The sequence below is a fragment of the Pelodiscus sinensis genome, chromosome 8 (assembly GCF_052426305.1).
Source record: "Pelodiscus sinensis isolate ZL-2025 chromosome 8, ASM5242630v1, whole genome shotgun sequence".
NCBI lineage: Eukaryota > Metazoa > Chordata > Testudines > Trionychidae > Pelodiscus > Pelodiscus sinensis.
In genome coordinates, this window is record NC_143059.1 from 72,368,663 (window position 1) to 72,386,890 (window position 18,228).

At 59.2% G+C, this 18,228-nt stretch overlaps 2 protein-coding genes across 3 annotated transcripts; one reads left to right on the forward strand and one right to left on the reverse strand.

The window, feature by feature from the left end:
* Nucleotides 1-379: 379 nt before the first annotated feature.
* MRPL43 (mitochondrial ribosomal protein L43) lies at nt 380-6,122 on the reverse strand. The gene is made up of 3 exons (XM_075935598.2): nt 5,948-6,122; nt 5,231-5,337; nt 380-621 (listed from the first exon to the last, which is right to left on the reverse strand). Exons 1-3 carry the CDS (start codon nt 6,076-6,078, stop codon nt 392-394), a joined length of 468 nt encoding a protein of 155 aa, XP_075791713.1. The 5' UTR covers nt 6,079-6,122; the 3' UTR covers nt 380-391.
* Nucleotides 6,123-6,566: 444 nt separating this feature from the next.
* On the forward strand, nt 6,567-17,629 carry TWNK (twinkle mtDNA helicase). Of its 2 annotated transcripts, XR_016350200.1 has the most exons (6): nt 6,567-7,871; nt 8,526-8,766; nt 9,111-9,218; nt 10,269-10,410; nt 15,600-16,606; nt 16,733-17,629. XR_016350200.1 is itself a non-coding variant. In XM_075935595.2 (5 exons), exons 1-5 carry the CDS (start codon nt 6,644-6,646, stop codon nt 15,852-15,854), a joined length of 1,974 nt encoding a protein of 657 aa, XP_075791710.2. In that variant the 5' UTR covers nt 6,567-6,643; the 3' UTR covers nt 15,855-17,629. The 2 variants fall into 2 exon arrangements, 1 of the variants encoding a protein (XP_075791710.2); XM_075935595.2 differs by having other exon boundaries at nt 15,600-17,629.
* The last annotated feature ends 599 nt before the right edge of the window (nt 17,630-18,228 follow it).

Consider the following 18,228-nt stretch of genomic DNA (forward strand, 5'->3'; position numbering starts at 1 on the left):
GATGGCAGCGTGGGGGCTGGGGCCGACAGACCCGCCGCTTCCCAGAGCTCCACTCCCTTGTGTTTTACGGCTGTCGGTCTAGTGCTCTCTGCCCTGAAATGCAGCTGGCTCTGGGGTGGAACGTGGCAGCTGATTAGCAACAAACAGGGAATTAGGCCTCCTGGCTCTATTTGCTAGTGACCTTGAGCAAGACTCCTCCCTCTCTGCCTCCATTTACCCCCGGGCAAGCTGGGAGAAGGGGCATTTGCATGCCCCAGGGGTGTCTAAGTGCTGGGAGATGCTCCCTTGCAAGGCCCCGTCATGCCAAGAGTTACAATTAGCAATGGGCAGTGTTTAAACTGTGGGTGCCTGGCCCCGAACACCAAACACTGGCCATGCCTTTTCCAGCAGCTTACGCTTTATTAGGCTGCGGCGCCTGGGCACGCGGGCGCTGCACAGTGAGGATGCTGGGTTTGTTGGTGAACGGATGCCACTGGCCCTGGATGCTGGGGGTGTACGTGTGGAAGGGCTTGCGGATGCGGATGATCTCCAGCCCCGACTGCGTGACCAGCTTCTGGACCAGCTGCGTGATCTCCTCCACCGACTTGTCAGCGATGAGCTCTTCCCGCACGGCTCCGTTCACTGGAAGAGAGAGCAGCCTGGGTGTTAGCCCTGCTGGGAGGGGAACCCTGCTCTCCTCTCACCGGCCATGCAGCGGGATCTAAGCTGCAAGCCGCACAGATGTCTTTGAAGGCCGGGGACATAAAAGAGACGCAGCCGCAAGGCCAGTAATAAAACATGCCCAGCGGCGCCTCAGTGAAAGGGAGCCCTATGGGAGCTACCTGGACTCCCCCCACCACTGCGATGCAGCCACCTCTGGGGTGGGACGTGGCAGCTGGTTAGCCCTGCACAGCCCCACTGCACAGCACCTGGGGATGGGATATGAAGGAGAAACAATGTAAACGACAGAGGGCTTGGGGCCCCCACTTGGGCTAAGTCTACACTGGCAAGTTATTCTGGAAAATCAGCCGCTTTTCTGGAAAAACTTGCCAGCTGTCTACACTGGCCGCTTGAATTTCCGGAAAAGCACTGACGATCTAATGTAAAATCATCAGTGCTTTTCCGGAAAAACTATGCTGCTCCCGTTTGGGCAAAAGTCTTTTTCTGGAAAACTGTTCCGGAAAAGGGCCAACGTAGACAGCACAGTACTGTTTTCCGCAAAAAAGCCCCGATTGCGAAAATGACGATCAGGGCTTTTTTGCGGAAAAGCGCGTCTAGATTGGCCACGGACGCTTTTCCGCAAAAAGTGCTTTTCCGGAAAAGTGTCCTGCCAATCTAGACGCTCTTTTCCGAAAATGCTTTTAACAGAAAACTTTTCCGTTAAAAGCATTTCCGGAAAATCATGCCAGCGTAGACGTAGCTCAACTGTTTTGCAGAGGAGTTCTTGTGCAAAAGATCTTCCACAAAAGCGTGTCCACACTGCGATGTGCTTTTGTGCAAGAGCGTCTGATGGTCGTTTTAGCCATAGGGGTTTCTTGCGCAAGAAATTCATGTTGCTTGTCTACACTGCCTTCTTCTGGAAGAGCTCTTGAGCAAGAGGGCTTATTCCTGGTGGGGAGAGGAATAACTCTTCCAGAAGAAGCCCTGTTTTCTGACGCTCTACTGTAAATTTCCTTGCGCAAGAACGTGTGTGCAGTGCAGACACCCGGCAAGTTTCTGCGCAAGAACAATTGTTCTTGCTCAAAAAGCCTGCAGTGTAAACGTAGCCTTGGGCTACGTCTATACTGGCAAGATTTTGCGCAAAAGCAATAGCTCTTGCACAAAAACTTACCACCTGTCTACACTGGCTGCTTGAATTTGTGCAAGAGCACTGACAACCTAATGTAAGATTGTCAGTGTTCTTGCGCAAATACTATGGTGCTCCCACTCAAGCCCTCTTGCACAAGAATGCCAGTGTAGACAGGGAAGGACTTTTTTGCGTAAGAAAGCCCCGATGTACAAAATGGCGATCGGGGCTTTCTTGCGCAAAATCGCGTCTCGACTGGCCACGGATGCTTTTGCTTTTGTTCCTCTTGGTTTCTGAGGACAGGACAAGGAGTAATGGGCTTCAAGTGCAGCAGGGGAGGTTTAGATTGGACATTAGGAAAAAATTCCTAACTGTCAGGGTGGTCAAATATTGGAATAAATTGCCAAGGGAGGTAGTGGAATCTCCCTCTCTGGAGATATTTAAGAACAGGTTGGATAGACATCTGTCAGGGATGGTGTAGACGGAGCTTGGTCCTGCCTTGAGGGCGGGGGGCTGGACTCGATGACCTCTCAAGGTCCCTTCCAGTCCTATGATTCTATGATTCTATGAAAAGCACTTTTTGCACAAAAGCGTCCGTGTCAATCTCGACGCTCTTTGGCGCAAATGCTTTTAACAGAAAAACGTTTCCGTCAAAAGCATTTGCACAAAATCATGCCAGTCTAGACGTAGCCTTGGAGCTTAGCCATTGAAATACCATCCCTGATGAGCTGTAGGTTTCGGTGCCTGGACCCCTCTCCTTCCCAGCCAGTTACCCCTTGGAAGGGGATCTAGGAGAGGCTTTTGCTGGCTTTGGGCTGGGGGGCATCTGCCTGCTCTGCCCCCCGTCCAGGAGGCAAAAGGGGCTGCATCTTGCCAGCTGCCCGAGTCATGCCCCCCCCAGGAATAACAGGGCATGTGCTCCCACTGGCTCAGCAAGAAGGCCCCTATCTCGCTCTGGCAGCGCATCTCTGTACTAGCACCGCACAGCGAGGGGGCTGCCTTTGTTTCCCTTGTCTCCCTCCACCTGCCCTCCCCAACCCACACTCCTAGCAACTTGCTTCTGCTGCATCACCTGCTAGACAGAGTTTCCCCGCCCTCCCCACGACATGCCATCTGATCAAGTACTCGCAGGGCTCCCTGCTAAGTAACTGGGTCCCTTCTCAGCATGTTATGGCCTCGCTTGTCTGGCTAGACCAGTTTCTGCAAACAGGCTGAACGTGACCTTCTGAACACCAACCCCAAGCAGAGGGAATTCCTGCTCTGAACGGCCAAACGAAAGCCCGGGGCCGGCAGAGCTGAGTCTAAGATCAATGCGTTTTCACATGTGCACCCACGTCGGTCCCCGCTAGCGATTCCGTTCCACAGCAAAACACTGAGTGCTTCGCAATGGCGTCTCCAGGCCCAGTTCTTTACTCCGCTTTTCCCCTCATTCATGCGCCTGAGAAATCTTCTCTGGGGAGACAGCACCACCTACCGCCCGGAACAAGCTCTGCAAAGAGAGCACTTCCCTGGCCAGCTTTGAAAAGCCCACTGAAATGAGCAGTGTTGCTGTAGCCACCTACCTGCCAGGAAATGAGCCAGACAAGGTGGGGGAGAGGGAATACTGTTTACTGGACTGACTTCAATTGATGGGAAGAGACAAAAAATGCTTTTGTACCACACAAGAGCTGTTCCTCAGGCCTGAGCTCCGTGCAGGTTGAAAGCTCGTCTTTGTCTCTTCCACCTACAAACGTTGTCCTGTAAAAGATTCTCTCACCCTCCCTGTCTCTTAGGGTGCGTCTAGACTACAGGGTTTTGGCGACAAAAGTGGACTTTTGTCGACAAAACTATACCTGCGTCCACACTGCCTTTGAGTTATGTCGACATAACGTCGACAAAACTCAGCAGTAAACCTCATTCTACGAGGAATAACACCTTTTGTCGACAGAGTTCAATAGAAGGCATTACTGCATCTACACTGTCCTTTGCGTCTACACTGTTATGTCGACAAAGTGGCTTGCTTTGTCGACAGCACTGGATGTAGTCTAGACGCTCTTTGTTGACAGAAGCTTTGTCGACAGTATCTGTCGACAAAACTCTGTAGTCTAGACATACCCTTAGATGTTAAGCTGACAATGACTCCAATATAGCTTCAGGTTCCACAGCTGGTCTTGCAATCATATTTTATTTTTTGTCTCATTGCTGCAGCAAGACACCCAAATCAGGGGAACTAGCGTAAATGAGGCACATGCTGCCCAGGACAAGTTTACGCAAACGTCCTTTTAGTTTGTTAATTGCTTAGCTGTGACTTGTAACATCAGGCACATGATTTTTCAGGTGACGACTAACCTGGTGGTCCCTTTGACAAAAGCCATCATTTCTGAGCACTCTGACAATACAGTACGAACTAGGAATGTGACCCAGGTAGCCAGCTGATTGGTTACCCAGGAGCAGCACCCCACCTAAGGCCCACCATGGACAGAGTTGCTGGCTCCCAGCCTGTACTGGCTGGTGGCCAGCAGCCCAGCGCAGGGTCGGAAGAAACCCGGCTGAAGCAGGCCCTGCCCTTGCCACGGTGGCCACTCCACCCTGGCCATGGTGGAATCGGCTTCTTCCCATCCACAAAAGACTCTCAGCTCTATTGCAAGAGAAGTCCATTGTCATACATCTAGAACAGGGTTTCTCAACCTATGGGTCACCATTACATTTCAAAAGGGTCGCCAGGTATCCCTGCTCTCCCTCCTCGCTCCGTTTTTGAATTGCCTTGGGTCACCAAGTCTTCCTGAATTGTCAAAATCGGTCCCCATCTGGAAAAGGTTGGGAACCGCTGGTCTAGAAAGTTTGTCTCTACTTGAAAATTAATTCACATTAAGGCAGGGAGCAACATTAAAGCACTACAGCTAGTCCTGAATAATGTCCTGTGTGGACGCTCTTGTTCCGGAATAAAAATGCCTAGTCCTGATTCAGCTTAATCCACTTTCAAAATGGATTTATCTTTTACCTTCATATAGCCATCCTGGGGGAATTCTACAATTTTAAACATGGCTCCAAATGCAACTATTGGAGAATTCCCCTAGGACTAATATAGCTCTTCCCTGGAATTCAAACTTCTATGATCTAGGACAGGGGTTCCCAACCTGGGGTACCTGTACCTCCAGGAGGTACGAGAAGCTTGTCAAGGGGGCACAGGGAATATTTGGTAAATAACTAGATTATCCTAATTGAAAAATCCAAAGGTAGTAGTGTTAGTGAAAAACGCTGTGGATTCTAGAGTCTAGAATTTATTTCTTTTCCTACTGAATAGGGGCTATGGAAAGGTTTACTAAAAGCCAAGGGGGTACAGGGACTGAAAAAGGTTGGGAACCCCTGATTTAGGAGAAAGCAGATTCCAGTGTGATGCATTTAAACCTCTGTTTCTCGGGGCGACTGGAGTTCTCAACCAGTCTCCCTGTTCCCTTAAGGCGGGAGCAGCATTTTCATACTCACAATATTCTGCCACCATCATGGGGCTCCTGCATTCCTGGGGGCTGACGTAGACGACCACCCCGGGGTTCTGCTTGGCGAAGTCCAGCACCTTCTCTTCGATGTAGCCTCTGCAGGGAGAAACCGGGGGGAGGGAGGGGGTCAGTCCTGTGCTGCCCACGTGGGTGCCCTGTGGCCCGCCTGGCAGGAGGGAGGGGGCTGCCCCACGTGGGCACAGAATTACCAGGTAGTCTAAAAAAAAATACCGGACACACGTGATTGGGGGGCACTGACCCCGGCGTGTCCTGGAGGGGCAGAGCACCTGGGCCCCCCCCAGGGGTCAGGGTGCAAAGGTCAGGGCCCCAGGGCTCAGAGCTCAAAGGTCAGGGCCCCCACCCCAGGGGTCAGGGTGCAAAGGTCAGGGCCCCAGGGGTCAGGGTGCAAAGGTCAGGACCCCACCCCAGGGGCCAGGGCCCCAGGGCTCAGGGTGCAAAGGTCAGGACCCCACCCCAGGGGTCAGGGTGCAAAGGTCAGGACCCCACCCCAGGGCTCAGGGTGCAAAGGTCAGGGCCCCGCCCCAGGGGTCAGAGTGCAAAGGTCAGGGCCCCGCCACCAGGGATCAGGGTGCAAAGGCCAGGGCCCCGCCCCAGGGGTCAGGGTGCAAAGGCCAGGGCCCCGAGGTCAGGGGTCACGCCCCCTGCCGGAGGGCGGGGTCAGAGGTCAGGGGTGGCGGTGACGCACCGGGCGCCGCGCGAGGTCTGCCCGCGCGCGCTGAAGGCCAGGCTGAGGCGCTGCAGCTGACACACGTAGCGGCCCAGCCCGTTGTGCAGGACGCTGCCCAGGAAGCGGCTCGCGGTGCCGCGCGCGGTCATGGCGGCGCTTCCGGCGCCGGGCCCGGCCCCTCCCCGGAAGTGACGCGGGGCTTGTTGTGCTTCCGGGGCCAGCGGGAGGATGGCGCCTTCCTAGCGGCACGTGGGGCCGCCTCGGGGCAGGAGCCGGGAAAAGGGGGAGGCCCGTTGCGGGGGGCGGGGCGTGTGGGGGGAGGGGCGGCTGCTTGGGGTCCCGGGGGGGCTCGGAGTGGGGGGGGCGGGGCCCTGTGGGGGTCCCGGGGGGGCTCGGAGTGGGGGGGGCGGGGCGCTGTGCGGGTCTCGGGGGGGCTCGGAGTGGGGGGGGCGGGGCCCTGTGGGGGTCCCGGGGGGGCTCGGAGTGGGGGGGGCGGGGCGCTGTGCGGGTCTCGGGGGGGCTCGGAGTGGGGGGGGCGGGGCGCTGTGCGGGTCTCGGGGGGGCTCGGAGTGGGGGGGGCGGGGCGCTGTGCGGGTCCCGGGGGGGGCTCGGAGTGGGGGGGGCGGGGCGCTGTGCGGGTCTCGGGGGGGCTCGGAGTGGGGGGGGGCGGGGCGCTGTGCGGGTCTCGGGGGCGGGGTCTGGCCGGGGGGGGCGATGGGGCTGCCCCCCTGCAGAGCCTCCCTGCGGCTGCTGCCCGCGCTGTCTGGCTGGGCCGGGGGCGGGGGGGCCCTGGCGGGCCCTGGCCGGCGGCCCTACAAGAAGGAGACGCTCCCGGCCTCCGAGGGCCCCATCCCGCCCGTGACCGTCCCCGAGATCCGCCAGTACCTGCGCGCCCAGGGCATCCCCTTCCACGAGGGCTACAGCTGCCTGCACGCGCCCAGCCTCTTCGTGGAGGGGCCGGGGGAGCAGCTGCCGCCCCCCGCCGGCGGCGCCCGCTACAGCCTCTTCATCGACAAGACCACGGGCAGCTTCATGTGCCTGGCCACGCTGGCCGAGGGCACGTGGCAGGACTTCCAGGCCAGCGTGGAGCTGAAGCACAAGGGAGTCCCCAGCGCCGGCCTGCAGCAGCTGGAGGGGGTGGACCCGGCTGGGGAGGATGCCCGCCACATCTGGGACCGGGCCCTGCCGCTCTGGGAGCTACTGGACGAGGAGGAGACTCGGACGGTCAAGGCCACGTTTGGCATCTCTAAGGTGTCGGACTCCACCCTGAAACGCTTTGGCGTGCGCTACCTCAGGACTGCCCGCACCCTGGTCTTCCCCTGGTTCAACCCTCGCGGCACCGGACTGAAGGGCCTGAAACTACTGGGGGCCGAGTGCCAGGGGGACACGGTACTTTACGTGGAGAACACTCTGCCCCGGCCGAGCGCCTATCACAACCTCTTCGGGCTGCCCCTGATCGGCCGCAGAGACACAGAGGTGGTGCTGACAGGCCGGGAGCTGGACACCCTGGCATTGCACCAGGCAACTGGCTTGCCTAGCTTGTCCCTGCCCCGTGGGGTCACTTGCCTGCCTCCCGTCCTGCTTCCCTATCTAGAGCAGTTCAAGCGCATCACACTGTGGCTGGGTGAGGACCTTCGCTCCTGGGAGGCCGCCAAGCTCTTTGCCCGCAAGCTGAACCCCAAGCGCTGCTCCCTGGTGCGACCCGGCGACCAGCAGCCCCGGCCCCTGGAGGCTTTCACCCGTGGCATGAACCTCTCCAAGATCGTCCGCTCCGCCCTGCCTGCCGGGCACAAGTCCATCGTCTCCTTCCGCCAGCTGCGGGACGAGGTGTTCGGGGAGCTGGCCAACGTGGAGCAGGTGGCTGGGGTCAAGTGGGCCCGCTTCCCTGATCTGAACAAACTCCTCAAGGGCCACCGCAAAGGGGAGCTCACCGTCTTCACAGGTGACTGGCGAGCGGCGTGAGGAGGGGGTTGGGAGAGTGGGACTCCTTGCAGCTTCAGCCGCTGGGTGTGAGCACTTCGTCCCTCTGTCCTGTGTTGGTCGGGGGGAGTGGGGCAGAGTCTCTCCCTTCCTGCAGAGGAACCCTTGTCTCTCCCCTTGTCCTTGGCAATGCAATAGCCGGCTCTCCGTCAGGGTGGCTGCTGTGGACCGATGGGTTACTGTTTTAATACTCTCTTCCCCACCTGGAATTGCTCTCCGGTGCTGGTAACAGCTGACTGCAAGTTACCAAGAGCCAGGCTGATTTCCAGAGAGGAATGAGCGGGAGGTGCCAAACACGGATGAAATAAAGAGTCTGTTTTCACACCATTGGCCTCAGAAATACTATTCCCCCTTGTTCCCACCCCCACTTAAATGTCAGACCCCAGCAGAAGTTTCTCTAGGACTCCTGAGTGCAAGTGATCCCTTGAAGTACTTCTAGGTAAGCCTGGCCCCTGATAAATGATTCCCAACCAAGGACGGTCTTCTCTAGTCCAGTGGCCCTCTCCGTTGGGAAAAGTTTCCTGACGTTCAGCCCCTGCCATGGCATCCTCTGGCTGGCAAGGCAGGGGAGCCAGTCTGCTCCAGCCCACCTGTAACCCGATTTCCATTGCAACAGGCCCGACGGGCAGTGGGAAGACGACCTTTATCAGCGAGTACGCCCTGGACCTCTGCATGCAGGGGGTGAACACCCTCTGGGGAAGCTTCGAGATTAACAACGTGCGCCTGGCCAAGATCATGCTGACCCAGTTTGCGGAGAGGCGGTTGGAGGAGCAGCTGGAGCAGTTTGACCAGTGGGCCGACAAGTTCGAGGACCTGCCGCTCTACTTCATGACCTTCCACGGACACCAGAACATCAAGTAATGTGTCTGCCAGCAGCCCCCTCTCTTAAGTCTGTGGCGCCGTATTGACGGTGCCTGCAGCAGTGATCTGCCCTGGGGGCGCAGGGACTCTGCCAGGGGCGCACTAGAGCGGCTGGTAGAGCTGCGAGGCAGCTCTTGGCTCCGAGTCTTGTGCCCAGCCCGCTGGGGCATGCCTCAGAGAGGGCGCTAGAGGGTCAGTAATGCCAAGTGTCTGCCTGGGGCTGAAAGCAGGTCACCGTCCCTGGCCCCAAATGCTTCTTGTCGCGGGACATTGGAGGGAACAGGCACCATTCCAGGGAATGGTTCTCCAGAGTCTGTGTCGTCTTCTCCTCCCCGCTCAGGGCAGTGATAGACACCATGCTGCACGCCGTGTACATGTATGACATCAGCCACGTGGTCATAGACAACCTCCAGTTCATGATGGGGCAGGAGCAGCTCTCGGTGGACAGGTAACCCCCTTCCGGGCAGGTGCCCACTCCCTGGCATGGAACCGCCTCCTGCAGGCCTCTCCCACGTAGCCCTGGTTCCTTCAGCCCCACCTCCCTCGTTCTGCTTCTGACCTCGCCCCATGTAGCCCCGAGAGCCTTTCCTCGTCCCTGCCTGGAGAATAGATTTAGGGAATCTGGTTCAGTATCACGTGTGTCATGGGAGCATCTAGGGGCCCTAAGTTTCACATGAGGTCCCGTTACATAAGAACAGCCAGAATGGCTCAGACCCAAGGCATCCGGCCCAGTGTCCTGTCTGCCCACAGTGGCCAATGCCAGGTGCCCCAGAGGGAGGGAACAGAACCGGGAATCATCTAGTGATCCCTCCCCTGTCACTGCTAGCCATTGCTGGATCTAACCTCCATGAATTTATCTTGCTCCTTTTTGAATCCTGTCCAAGTCCTGTCTTCACAACATCCTCTGGCGAGGAGTTCCACAGGTTGACTGTGCATTGTGTGAAGAAAAGCTTTCTTTTGTTGGTTTTAAACCTGCTACCTATTCATTTCATTGGGTGGCCCCTAGTTCTTATATTGTGGGAATAGTAAAGAACTTTTCTTTATTCTCTTTTTCCACACCGGTCATGATTGTATAAACTTCAGTCATATCCCTCCATAGTCTCATCTGTTCAGTGGGGATAACGGTCCTCACCCCCCGCTCCCCAGAGAGCTGTAGCTGTGCAGTGTGTCTTATCATCACGTGAATACACATATTTATCCTCACTGCACCCTGGCGAGGCCGGGCAAGGCTGTCGTCCCGTTCCACAGATGGGAACTGAGGCGCCGTAAGACTAAGGGATGTGCCCAGGGTCACCTAGTCTGTGGCAGAGCAGGGATTCAAGCCCATCGCTCCTACGTCCCGCGTTAGCACCCCAACCCTTAGACCATCCTGCCCCCCACTTGCCCTTTCGCTCTTCTTGCACAAGGCCAGTTCTCTGCATGTGGTAAGCACTTCCCCGCCCTGCTGTGAGCACCGGTCTCTCTTCCTTATCGCCCTGCTGCCGTCTTCCCGTTCCAGGCTTGCTGTCCAAGACTACATCGTGGGTGCCTTCCGGAAGTTTGCCACGGACAACGGTTGTCACGTGACCCTGGTCATCCACCCTCGGAAGGAGGACGAAGAGCGGGAGCTTCAGACGGCCTCGATATTTGGGTCCGCGAAGGTGAGCGGCTGCTGGGAACAGCCCGAGTGTGGATCGGCTCAGGGCAGTGTCGGTCGCTGGCCCGCAGTCATGTGACAGTTTATATCTCCCAGAATGCAGTGCTCCATCTCCCAGAATGCAGTGCTCTGTTGTGTTAAATCCTGCTGGCCAGTGGGCCAGCTGGTGGGTCCCTTGTGTGCCGCCTTTGCATGGGATAGAAAGAGGCGCCCACCCCTGCAGGGCTGGTCCCCGCGGTGCCAGTGGGCGCGGATGGCGGTTGCCCCACGTGGGTGAGTGATAACGTCTGGTCCAGCCCGGAGAGGAGCAGGGGTCTTGGGAATGGTGAGCAAAACTGCGCTAGCCGGTTCCGGGTTGGCACCTTCCCTCAAACCCACTGCCCTGGCCCAGGCCCCTGGGCGTGAGATTTGCAGTGGGTTGGTTTTGCAAGTCCTGGGGGTCGCGCTCTGTCCCTCCAGGCCCAGGGCAGGTTGGGAGTCCTCTGCAGGGAGCAAAAGCACGGGGACCCGCGGGACGTCAGCAGGAGGGACCCTGCAGGGAGGGAGCCAAGCGCCGGGGAAGGGAACAGTCTGGAGGCTTAAGAATTGTGCCTGGTTCTTTATTTGTCTCTCTCGTGGCTGCTAAAGTGGCCAAGCTAACCCCTGGTGTAGACAGACGCATTCTCCCAACGCCCGCGGCTCGGAGCGGGGGTTAACCAGGCATAGCTGCAGGGTGGCCGTGCCCCGGTGGGGGGGTGGATGAAGGGACCTCCCTGAGCCTGCCTAGGGCTCTCTAGGAGATCTGGGGAGATCTAGGAGCCCATGCAGGTGAGTCCCGAGATGGAGCAGAGCGTTGGGCCGCGCCAGGCTCGGAGCCCGGGTCGGACGTCTCTGGTGAGTGGCTTTGTGCTGCCGTGGCGAGGCCTCAGGCGGGTGCCATGTGGCCTTGTCTGCCTTGGTGACGCGCTTGCTGAAGTGCCAGCCGCCCTGGACGTGGCAGGGCTGATGTTTCCCTCCTGGGATCCAGGCCGCTTTTATCCCCTCCCATCTGGGTCAGGGGCCTTGTCTCTCGGGGCGGCTTGTACCTGCCTCGTGGCAGCCCTGGGCTAGCGGCCTGAGCGCTGCGGCGCTCCAAAGGGCCGGAGCATCCTGGGACAGCAAATAGCCGTGAGCCGGTGCCGACACGGTGCCAGAGGCCTTACTGCCCCTCCTGGCTGGCCCCCGTCTCTTGTGAGTGGATCCCAGCCACCCAGGTGTGGGCGCAGCCTGGTTGCTGTTCTGACGCTGGCTCACCCCCTTTCTCTGTGCCCTCCCGTGGGATGAGAGCCTCTGTGTCCTGCTGCCCTTAGGGTCAAGGCCTCCCACCTCCTGGGCCCCACCAGCCCCACGGCGTAGCTGGCCCCCTCAGTGCCCCGCCGGCTGAGGCCTATGTACCCTGTAAGCTGAGCGCTTGGGCGGCCACCAGGAGAGATTGAAACGCTGCCCGGCAGATTAGCAGAGCGCCCACCGCTGGCAGCGTGTGTTTCTATGGGTGGTGCACATCTGCACATGCCTCGGTGCACGGGACAAAATTTAATCCGCCCACTGATGAAAGAATTCCAGGGAACATTGGCTGTGGCCACTCCTAGTTTAACCCCTTCAGGGCCAGTGTGGCAGGAAGGCAAGGAGCAAGGCGTGGCCACGGGCTTGCCCAGCCACTGGGGACGTCCCCCCTCTCTCCCACCGCCTGTCACAGTCCTCCTCTGTGTTGGGAGTCTTGTCAGGCAGAGCCCCTCCTGCCTGGGCTTGTTTGCGGCCAGATCTCTTCTCAGGCTGCCCCTCCCCTGGTCTCCGACCCCTTTTTGCGGTGGGCCCAGGGTGAGGAACTCCAGCCAGGCCCCCGCCTAGAGAGAGTTCACAGGTCCCTGGGCAAAGCTGCTGGGCCACGTGGCTCTGGGACGGCTCCCCAGTGCTCGATGCTCAGCGAGGCACCTGGCCCCTTCCCCATCCCGGTGAGGTTGGGCCCTGCCAAGGGCTGGCAGCTTCCAGCACAGAGCCAGCTGGGAGGCGGGTACAGACCCGGGTCTCACGTTGTTCCCAGATTTTCCCAATAGGGTATGTCTACACTATGCTGCTAGTTCGAACTAGCGGGGGTAATGTAGTCATCCACAGTTGCAAATGAAGCCCGGGATTTGAATTTCCCGGGCTTCATTTGCATGAAGCCGGCCGGCGCCATTTTTAAATGCCGGCTAGTTCAGACCCCGTGCCGCACGGCTACACGCGGCACGGACTAGCTAGTTTGGATTAGGCTTCTAATCCGAACGAGCTGTACATTCCACAAGGCGTACAGCTAGTTCGGATTAGAAGCCTAGTCCGAACTAGCTAGTCCGTGCCGCGTGTAGCCGTGCAGCACGGGGTCTGAACTAGCTGGCATTTAAAAATGGCGCCGGCCGGCTTCATGCAAATGAAGCCCGGGAAATTCGAAGCCCGGGCTTCATTTGCAACTGCGGATGACTGCATTACCACCCTAGTCCAAACTAGCGGGGTAGTGTAGACATACCCATACTGGGGAAGGCTCATTGATCGGGGTTACTCTAATGGGGCGGGGGGAGGTTGACAATTCTACCCATCTGCTGTATGGAGCTGCCTCTCCCCCGCTGCCTTTTCCCCCCCCACTGGAGCTGTCCTGCAGGCGCTAGGTTCCTCAGGGCGGGGCTCCTCCCACCTTAGCAACACACAGACACTCACCCCCCTACCAGAGCACGGCGGAGAGGGCTGGGGAATCCACACTCCCAAGATGACCCCTCCTATGTCCCTGGCCTCACAGGCTGGTTTAGCAGCAGTGCCACACGGCCCCCGCATGAGCCCTTGGACTGCGTGGGCTGGACTGAACAGCTCTTGAAGCTGCCTTCCTCGTATGCCCCCAGGTTCAGCACCTCCCTGTCCCCACTCTCACCCCACTGTCATTCACTGGTAAACCACACGATGAGCAAACCCCACAGGACTTTGGGCACGACAGGGGTCTTTAGCGTGGGTACAAGAAGCGTTGTTACACAGCGAGTGGGGAAGCCAAAACAAAAGAAAGAGAGAGAAGCAACCAGTTTAACAATGAAAGTTAGTTATTTCTGGGTAGTGAATAGATATGGGGAGCCAAGCACACAAGTTACAATAGTAAATCTACATGGAAGCTGATTACAAATGTTAGGGCTAGCACACCATATAAGAACATAAGAACGGCCGGACTGGGTCAGACCAAAGGTCCATCTAGCCCAGTATCCTGTCTGCTGACAGTGGCCAGCACCAGGTGCCCCAGAGAGGGTGGACCAAAGACAATGATCAAGCGATTTGTCTCCTGCCATCCCTCTCCAGCCTCTGACAAACAGAGGCCAAGGACACCATTTTATCCCCTGGCTAATAGCCTTTTATGGACCTAACCTCCATGAAATTATCTAGCTTCTCTTTAAACTCTGTTATCATCCTAGCCTTCACAGCCTCCTCTGGCAAGGAGTTCCACAGGTTGACTACATGCTGTGTGAAGAAGAACTTTCTTTTATTAGTTTTAAACCTGCTCCCCATTAATTTCATTTGGTGTCCTCTAGTTCTTCTATTATGGGAACTAATAAATAACTTTTCTTTATCGGCCCTCTCCACACCGCTCATGATTTTCTAACAGTTTCCATGGGGCAGAGTGTGACGGCGCGTTGGGGGTCCCCCGTCTCCTGCACCCCGAAATGGCACAAACAGACTGCACCAGCCGGTGGAATAGAGGAAGTTTATTGCCTCTCCAGGATACAGCACAGCACAGATGTAATCTGGTCACAGAGCTGGGCTAGGCTGCCTCAGGCCCCCTTGAGATGGGGGAGACTGGGCCCCTAAACTTCAGCCCCTTCCCCTAGGCTCTCCTCCATGCTCTCAGACAGTAACTAACTAAATTCCCTTCCAGCCCTGCCCCCCAGCCAGGGCAGCATTCCACCTTCCTTTGTTCCTCTCCATGGGGGGTGTCTGGCCACTGGTTCAACAAGTTTGGCACTACCTTTGCCTAGTGAGGTTTTCCCTGCTGGGTCTTGCTCCAGACAACAGGGGTCACCACAGTCCAGCAAGTACCCCCACTACGTCACACAGAGTCAGGAGGCTATGCTTAGAGAGAGGTCGTTGGGGGGCGGGGGAGAGAGACCTCACCTCTGTGACGCTCGTGCTGAGTGGGGTTCCCAGATGGTGATGGGAGCCGGGGGTCCAGAGGGCAGGAGATGAGCAGAGCGGAGCCCCCAGCACGATCAGACAGGCGATGAAGGAAGAAGTCTCAGTGGAAATGATACAGTTTAAATCCAGGTATCAAAGCAGTTTTTCTTGGGCAAGGGGAGGAGTTTTTATAGGGCGAGGACAATAGTCCGAAGAGACACTGGATTTGTTGCTGGGCGCACAGAGGCGAGACACTAGAGACTGCTCACCCTTGGCTACGGGGATGTTCCTTGAAGGCGCTCACAGTGCAGCTGGGCAGTGTCAGTAGTTTGGATGTCAGTAGGCTCCAGGGCTAGACTTGGTCTGATGCTGCCTCATTTGGGGGTGAGCAGGCCCCTGGGTTCATTAGCATCTGGAGCAGAGATTTCCCATCAGGCCGTGCCTCTCTGCTCTCGGTATCCCATAGTTCAGTGCGGTTCCCGCTTTGGAAGAGCTGTTCCCCTGCTGTATGCTAATGAGCTGTCTCTCTGTTCTGTCTCCCATGCAGATGAGGCTGGGGGGTTTCCTTAATTCTGTGCCCCTTGTCTGGAGGTGGGTCTCCCCCCGGCCTTTTCCTTGCGTTGTCTGTGATCCAAGCAGAGGCCTGGGGGAGGGGGATGGTTTTGCCTGAGTGTCACTCCCTGGCTCCCCAAGAACACAGGGCGGACAGGGGGCCATGCTCTGGCTCCCTAAGAATACAGAGCTGGTGGGTAACAACATCCTGCTCTGTCCTCATCCCCACTCGGTTATTCCCCCTCCCAGCCTGCTTCCCCCGCGTTCCAGTCTGAGTCACGGCCCAACTGGCTGCGGAGTTCCCCGCTGCCCCTGGGCACGGGTAGGGGCGTCCCACCCCAGAGGTGGCTGCATTTCCGAGGCCTTTATGTTGGCATGAAGGCCCAGGCGCTGTCTGAACGCCCTGGGGCCCCTCAGTGTGACAGGTCTGTGTCCAAGCCCAGGGACCTCTTCCCCCCCCCCCCACCCCGCCATGACCTTCTCCATGCTGCCTCTTGCCCCCAGGCCAGCCAGGAGGCCGACAACGTGCTGATCCTCCAGGACAGGAAGCTGGTGACGGGCCCGGGGAAGCGCTACCTGCAGGTGTCCAAGAACCGCTTCGACGGGGACGTTGGGGTCTTCCCCCTGGAGTTCAGCAAAGTCTCCCTCACCTTCTCCGCCCCCAGCAAGGGGAAGGCCCGGCTGAAGAAGGTGAAAGAGGACAATGAAACGCCCAAGAAGGCTCCGGCGGGAGGCAGCGGGGCCTCTAAGAAGCAGTGACCCAGCCTGTACTGTGGGCTGCTCCAACACGGTCCCGTGCCCAGGCCAGCGTTCGCGTCCCGGCAGCCCCGAGGGGCAGGGAGCTGGCGCCCAGGACAAGGGAGGCCCGGCCTGGCTGGTCTCCATTCAGAGCGAAGGGGTGTGCCCGGTCCTGTGGGCACCTCGCCCCTCAGGGGGCCCCCGCGGTGGGGCTGTGTGGAGAAGAGGAATCGCACGCCTACCTCGGTGCAGTGCGCTGTAAGGGGCGCGTGGCGCGGAACTACCCGGGACCACAACCCCCGGCGGATTGAAGGAGAGCCCAGTGCGGCCCTGGGCACGCGGGGAGTCCTGTGTGTTTGGTCCCTGTCCGCTGAGCGTGGGTCCCCGTCCGTGTGTCCCTGGGGAGCCGTGTGTCCGGGCGTGGGGCTGGAGGTCCACTCGGCGGCTCCTCCCTCCCTGCTCCCCTCACTGGAGTATTTCAGCCAGTGGGTGAATCTGGACCCGGAGCCCTGGCACCCTGCAGGACACTCGGGCGGCCCTCTGGGGGATTCCCCGGCTCTGGGAGCAGGGAGGTGCCGCAGCCGGTGCCTGGCTCCCCCCTCCGCGGAGCTGGGGTCACTGCCCAGATTCTCCACGTGGTCCCGCCTGCTGTGTGCCGTAAAACTGCTGGCGAGTCAGCCCATCCTGTCTCCCGAGACTCCAGGCCTGGGCTGGCAGAGGAGTGAAGGCCAGGGGTGGAGCTGGGCAGGTCCCAGGGCTGAGCTGGGATTAAGGCGCGGGCAGAGCTACGAGGGGCTGTCGTGATGAGCCAGCTGGGGGTAACCAGCTCCAGCCTGCCTCCTCCTGGGGGCCCCTCCCCACACAAGCCCTGGGACAAGGGGAGCAGCGGGAGAGCCAAGTGCCCAGTGAGTGGGGGCTGATGGCAGAAACGGGGAAGTGACGCAGCTGCTGGGGCAGGTTGTAACCCCCCCCCCCCCCGGTGGAGGAGCTGCAGTTCCCCCTCTCCCAGGGGCAGTGCCCAGCAGTGGGAACAGCCTGAAGGCACGGCAGGCCAGGGGCCCAGGGCTCTGCTGTGCGGACGAGGGTCATGCCTGGAGCTATGGGCTGTGCCCTTCCACCCATACCCACACCAGTGAGGTGCCGGGTGCCCCCCCTCCTCCTCCTCTGAGCGCGTGCGGCCTGGGCCCCTGGTACCGGCTTCTCTCCCGTTTGAACCACCCCCCAAGCCAGGGGAGGGCCAAGCCCCGCGAATGCACCAGCAATACAACCCCAGTTCTGGCCCTGCAGCAGGTCACGCTGCAGTGACCTTTGCGCTGCTCGGCTGGGCTCTGGGTTCCAGCCCGCACGGCCCCAACGCACTGGGGCGCGGGGTGGCCGCGTCAGGAACGGGAAGCCCCTGGTGCACGGCAGCGGGGATTCCTGGGGGGCTGTGTAACCCGTGGCCCCATGTCAGGACAGTCGGGATAGATTCCCTCCTCCCCCCCGATTTGGAACCAAACCGTGTAGCCTCGTGCGGGTGTCTGGCCCCAGACCCGGCCTCTGGCTGACGGGGATTCTGAAGTGGCGCAGCGCTGTCCCTGGTCGGCTGTCCCACACGCGCGGAGGGGAGCCGCCCCCCCGGGGAAAGAGTTTTCCAGCGGGGTCCAATGCTGTGATTGGAGGCTCCCTGGTGCTGGGAGGGAAAACCTCCGCAGGGGTTGCCTGTCTGCAATAATTGTCTGCACCCGAGGTGCAAAACAGAACCGTGATCAGTGTTGTGGCTACAGCCTGGCATTTGATTAAAACCAGGCGATTTTTCAGGGCTGCTTCGTCCTTGGGTTGGCCACAAGGTGTCAGTCCGCGGTCGACTTTTCAATCTCCAAAAGGGGAACGGGGTGGAACGTAGATTCCTCGAGGTCCCTGCTGTCCTGCCGAGCAGGGAGAGCGTCCTCCACAGGCTGGGCCGGCGCTTTCCGAGTGGGGTTGCTTTACCCCGGTGGCCCTTTGCAATTCACACAGGGCCGGCCGGGGGGAACGGAACTACGGATACGCAGCCAGAGGCCACAGTCCTGGGGCGAGTGAACTCCGAAACCATCCCCGGGATGTCGCTGCGGGACGGGCGCCGGGGATGGGAAAGCGCTGAGCGCCTTGTGAGTCGGCTGTTCCCGTGGGCGTGCCCAGTCCAGCCGCCGGCTCTCAAAGGGAAGGGTGGCACAGGCCGTGCAAGGCGAGGGAGGGCATCGCGCCCTAGCACACGGAGACGTCACGTCTGTGCGGGAATTGGGGAGCCCTGATCCCGAGTGCTGATGTCTGGAGCAGGCTGTGCGGTAGGGGGCCTGGGCAGTTCTGGGAGGGGAGGGTTGTGGGGAATTTCCTAAATGTCACCTGAAGGGCCCATGGGGGGGGGGGTCTCACC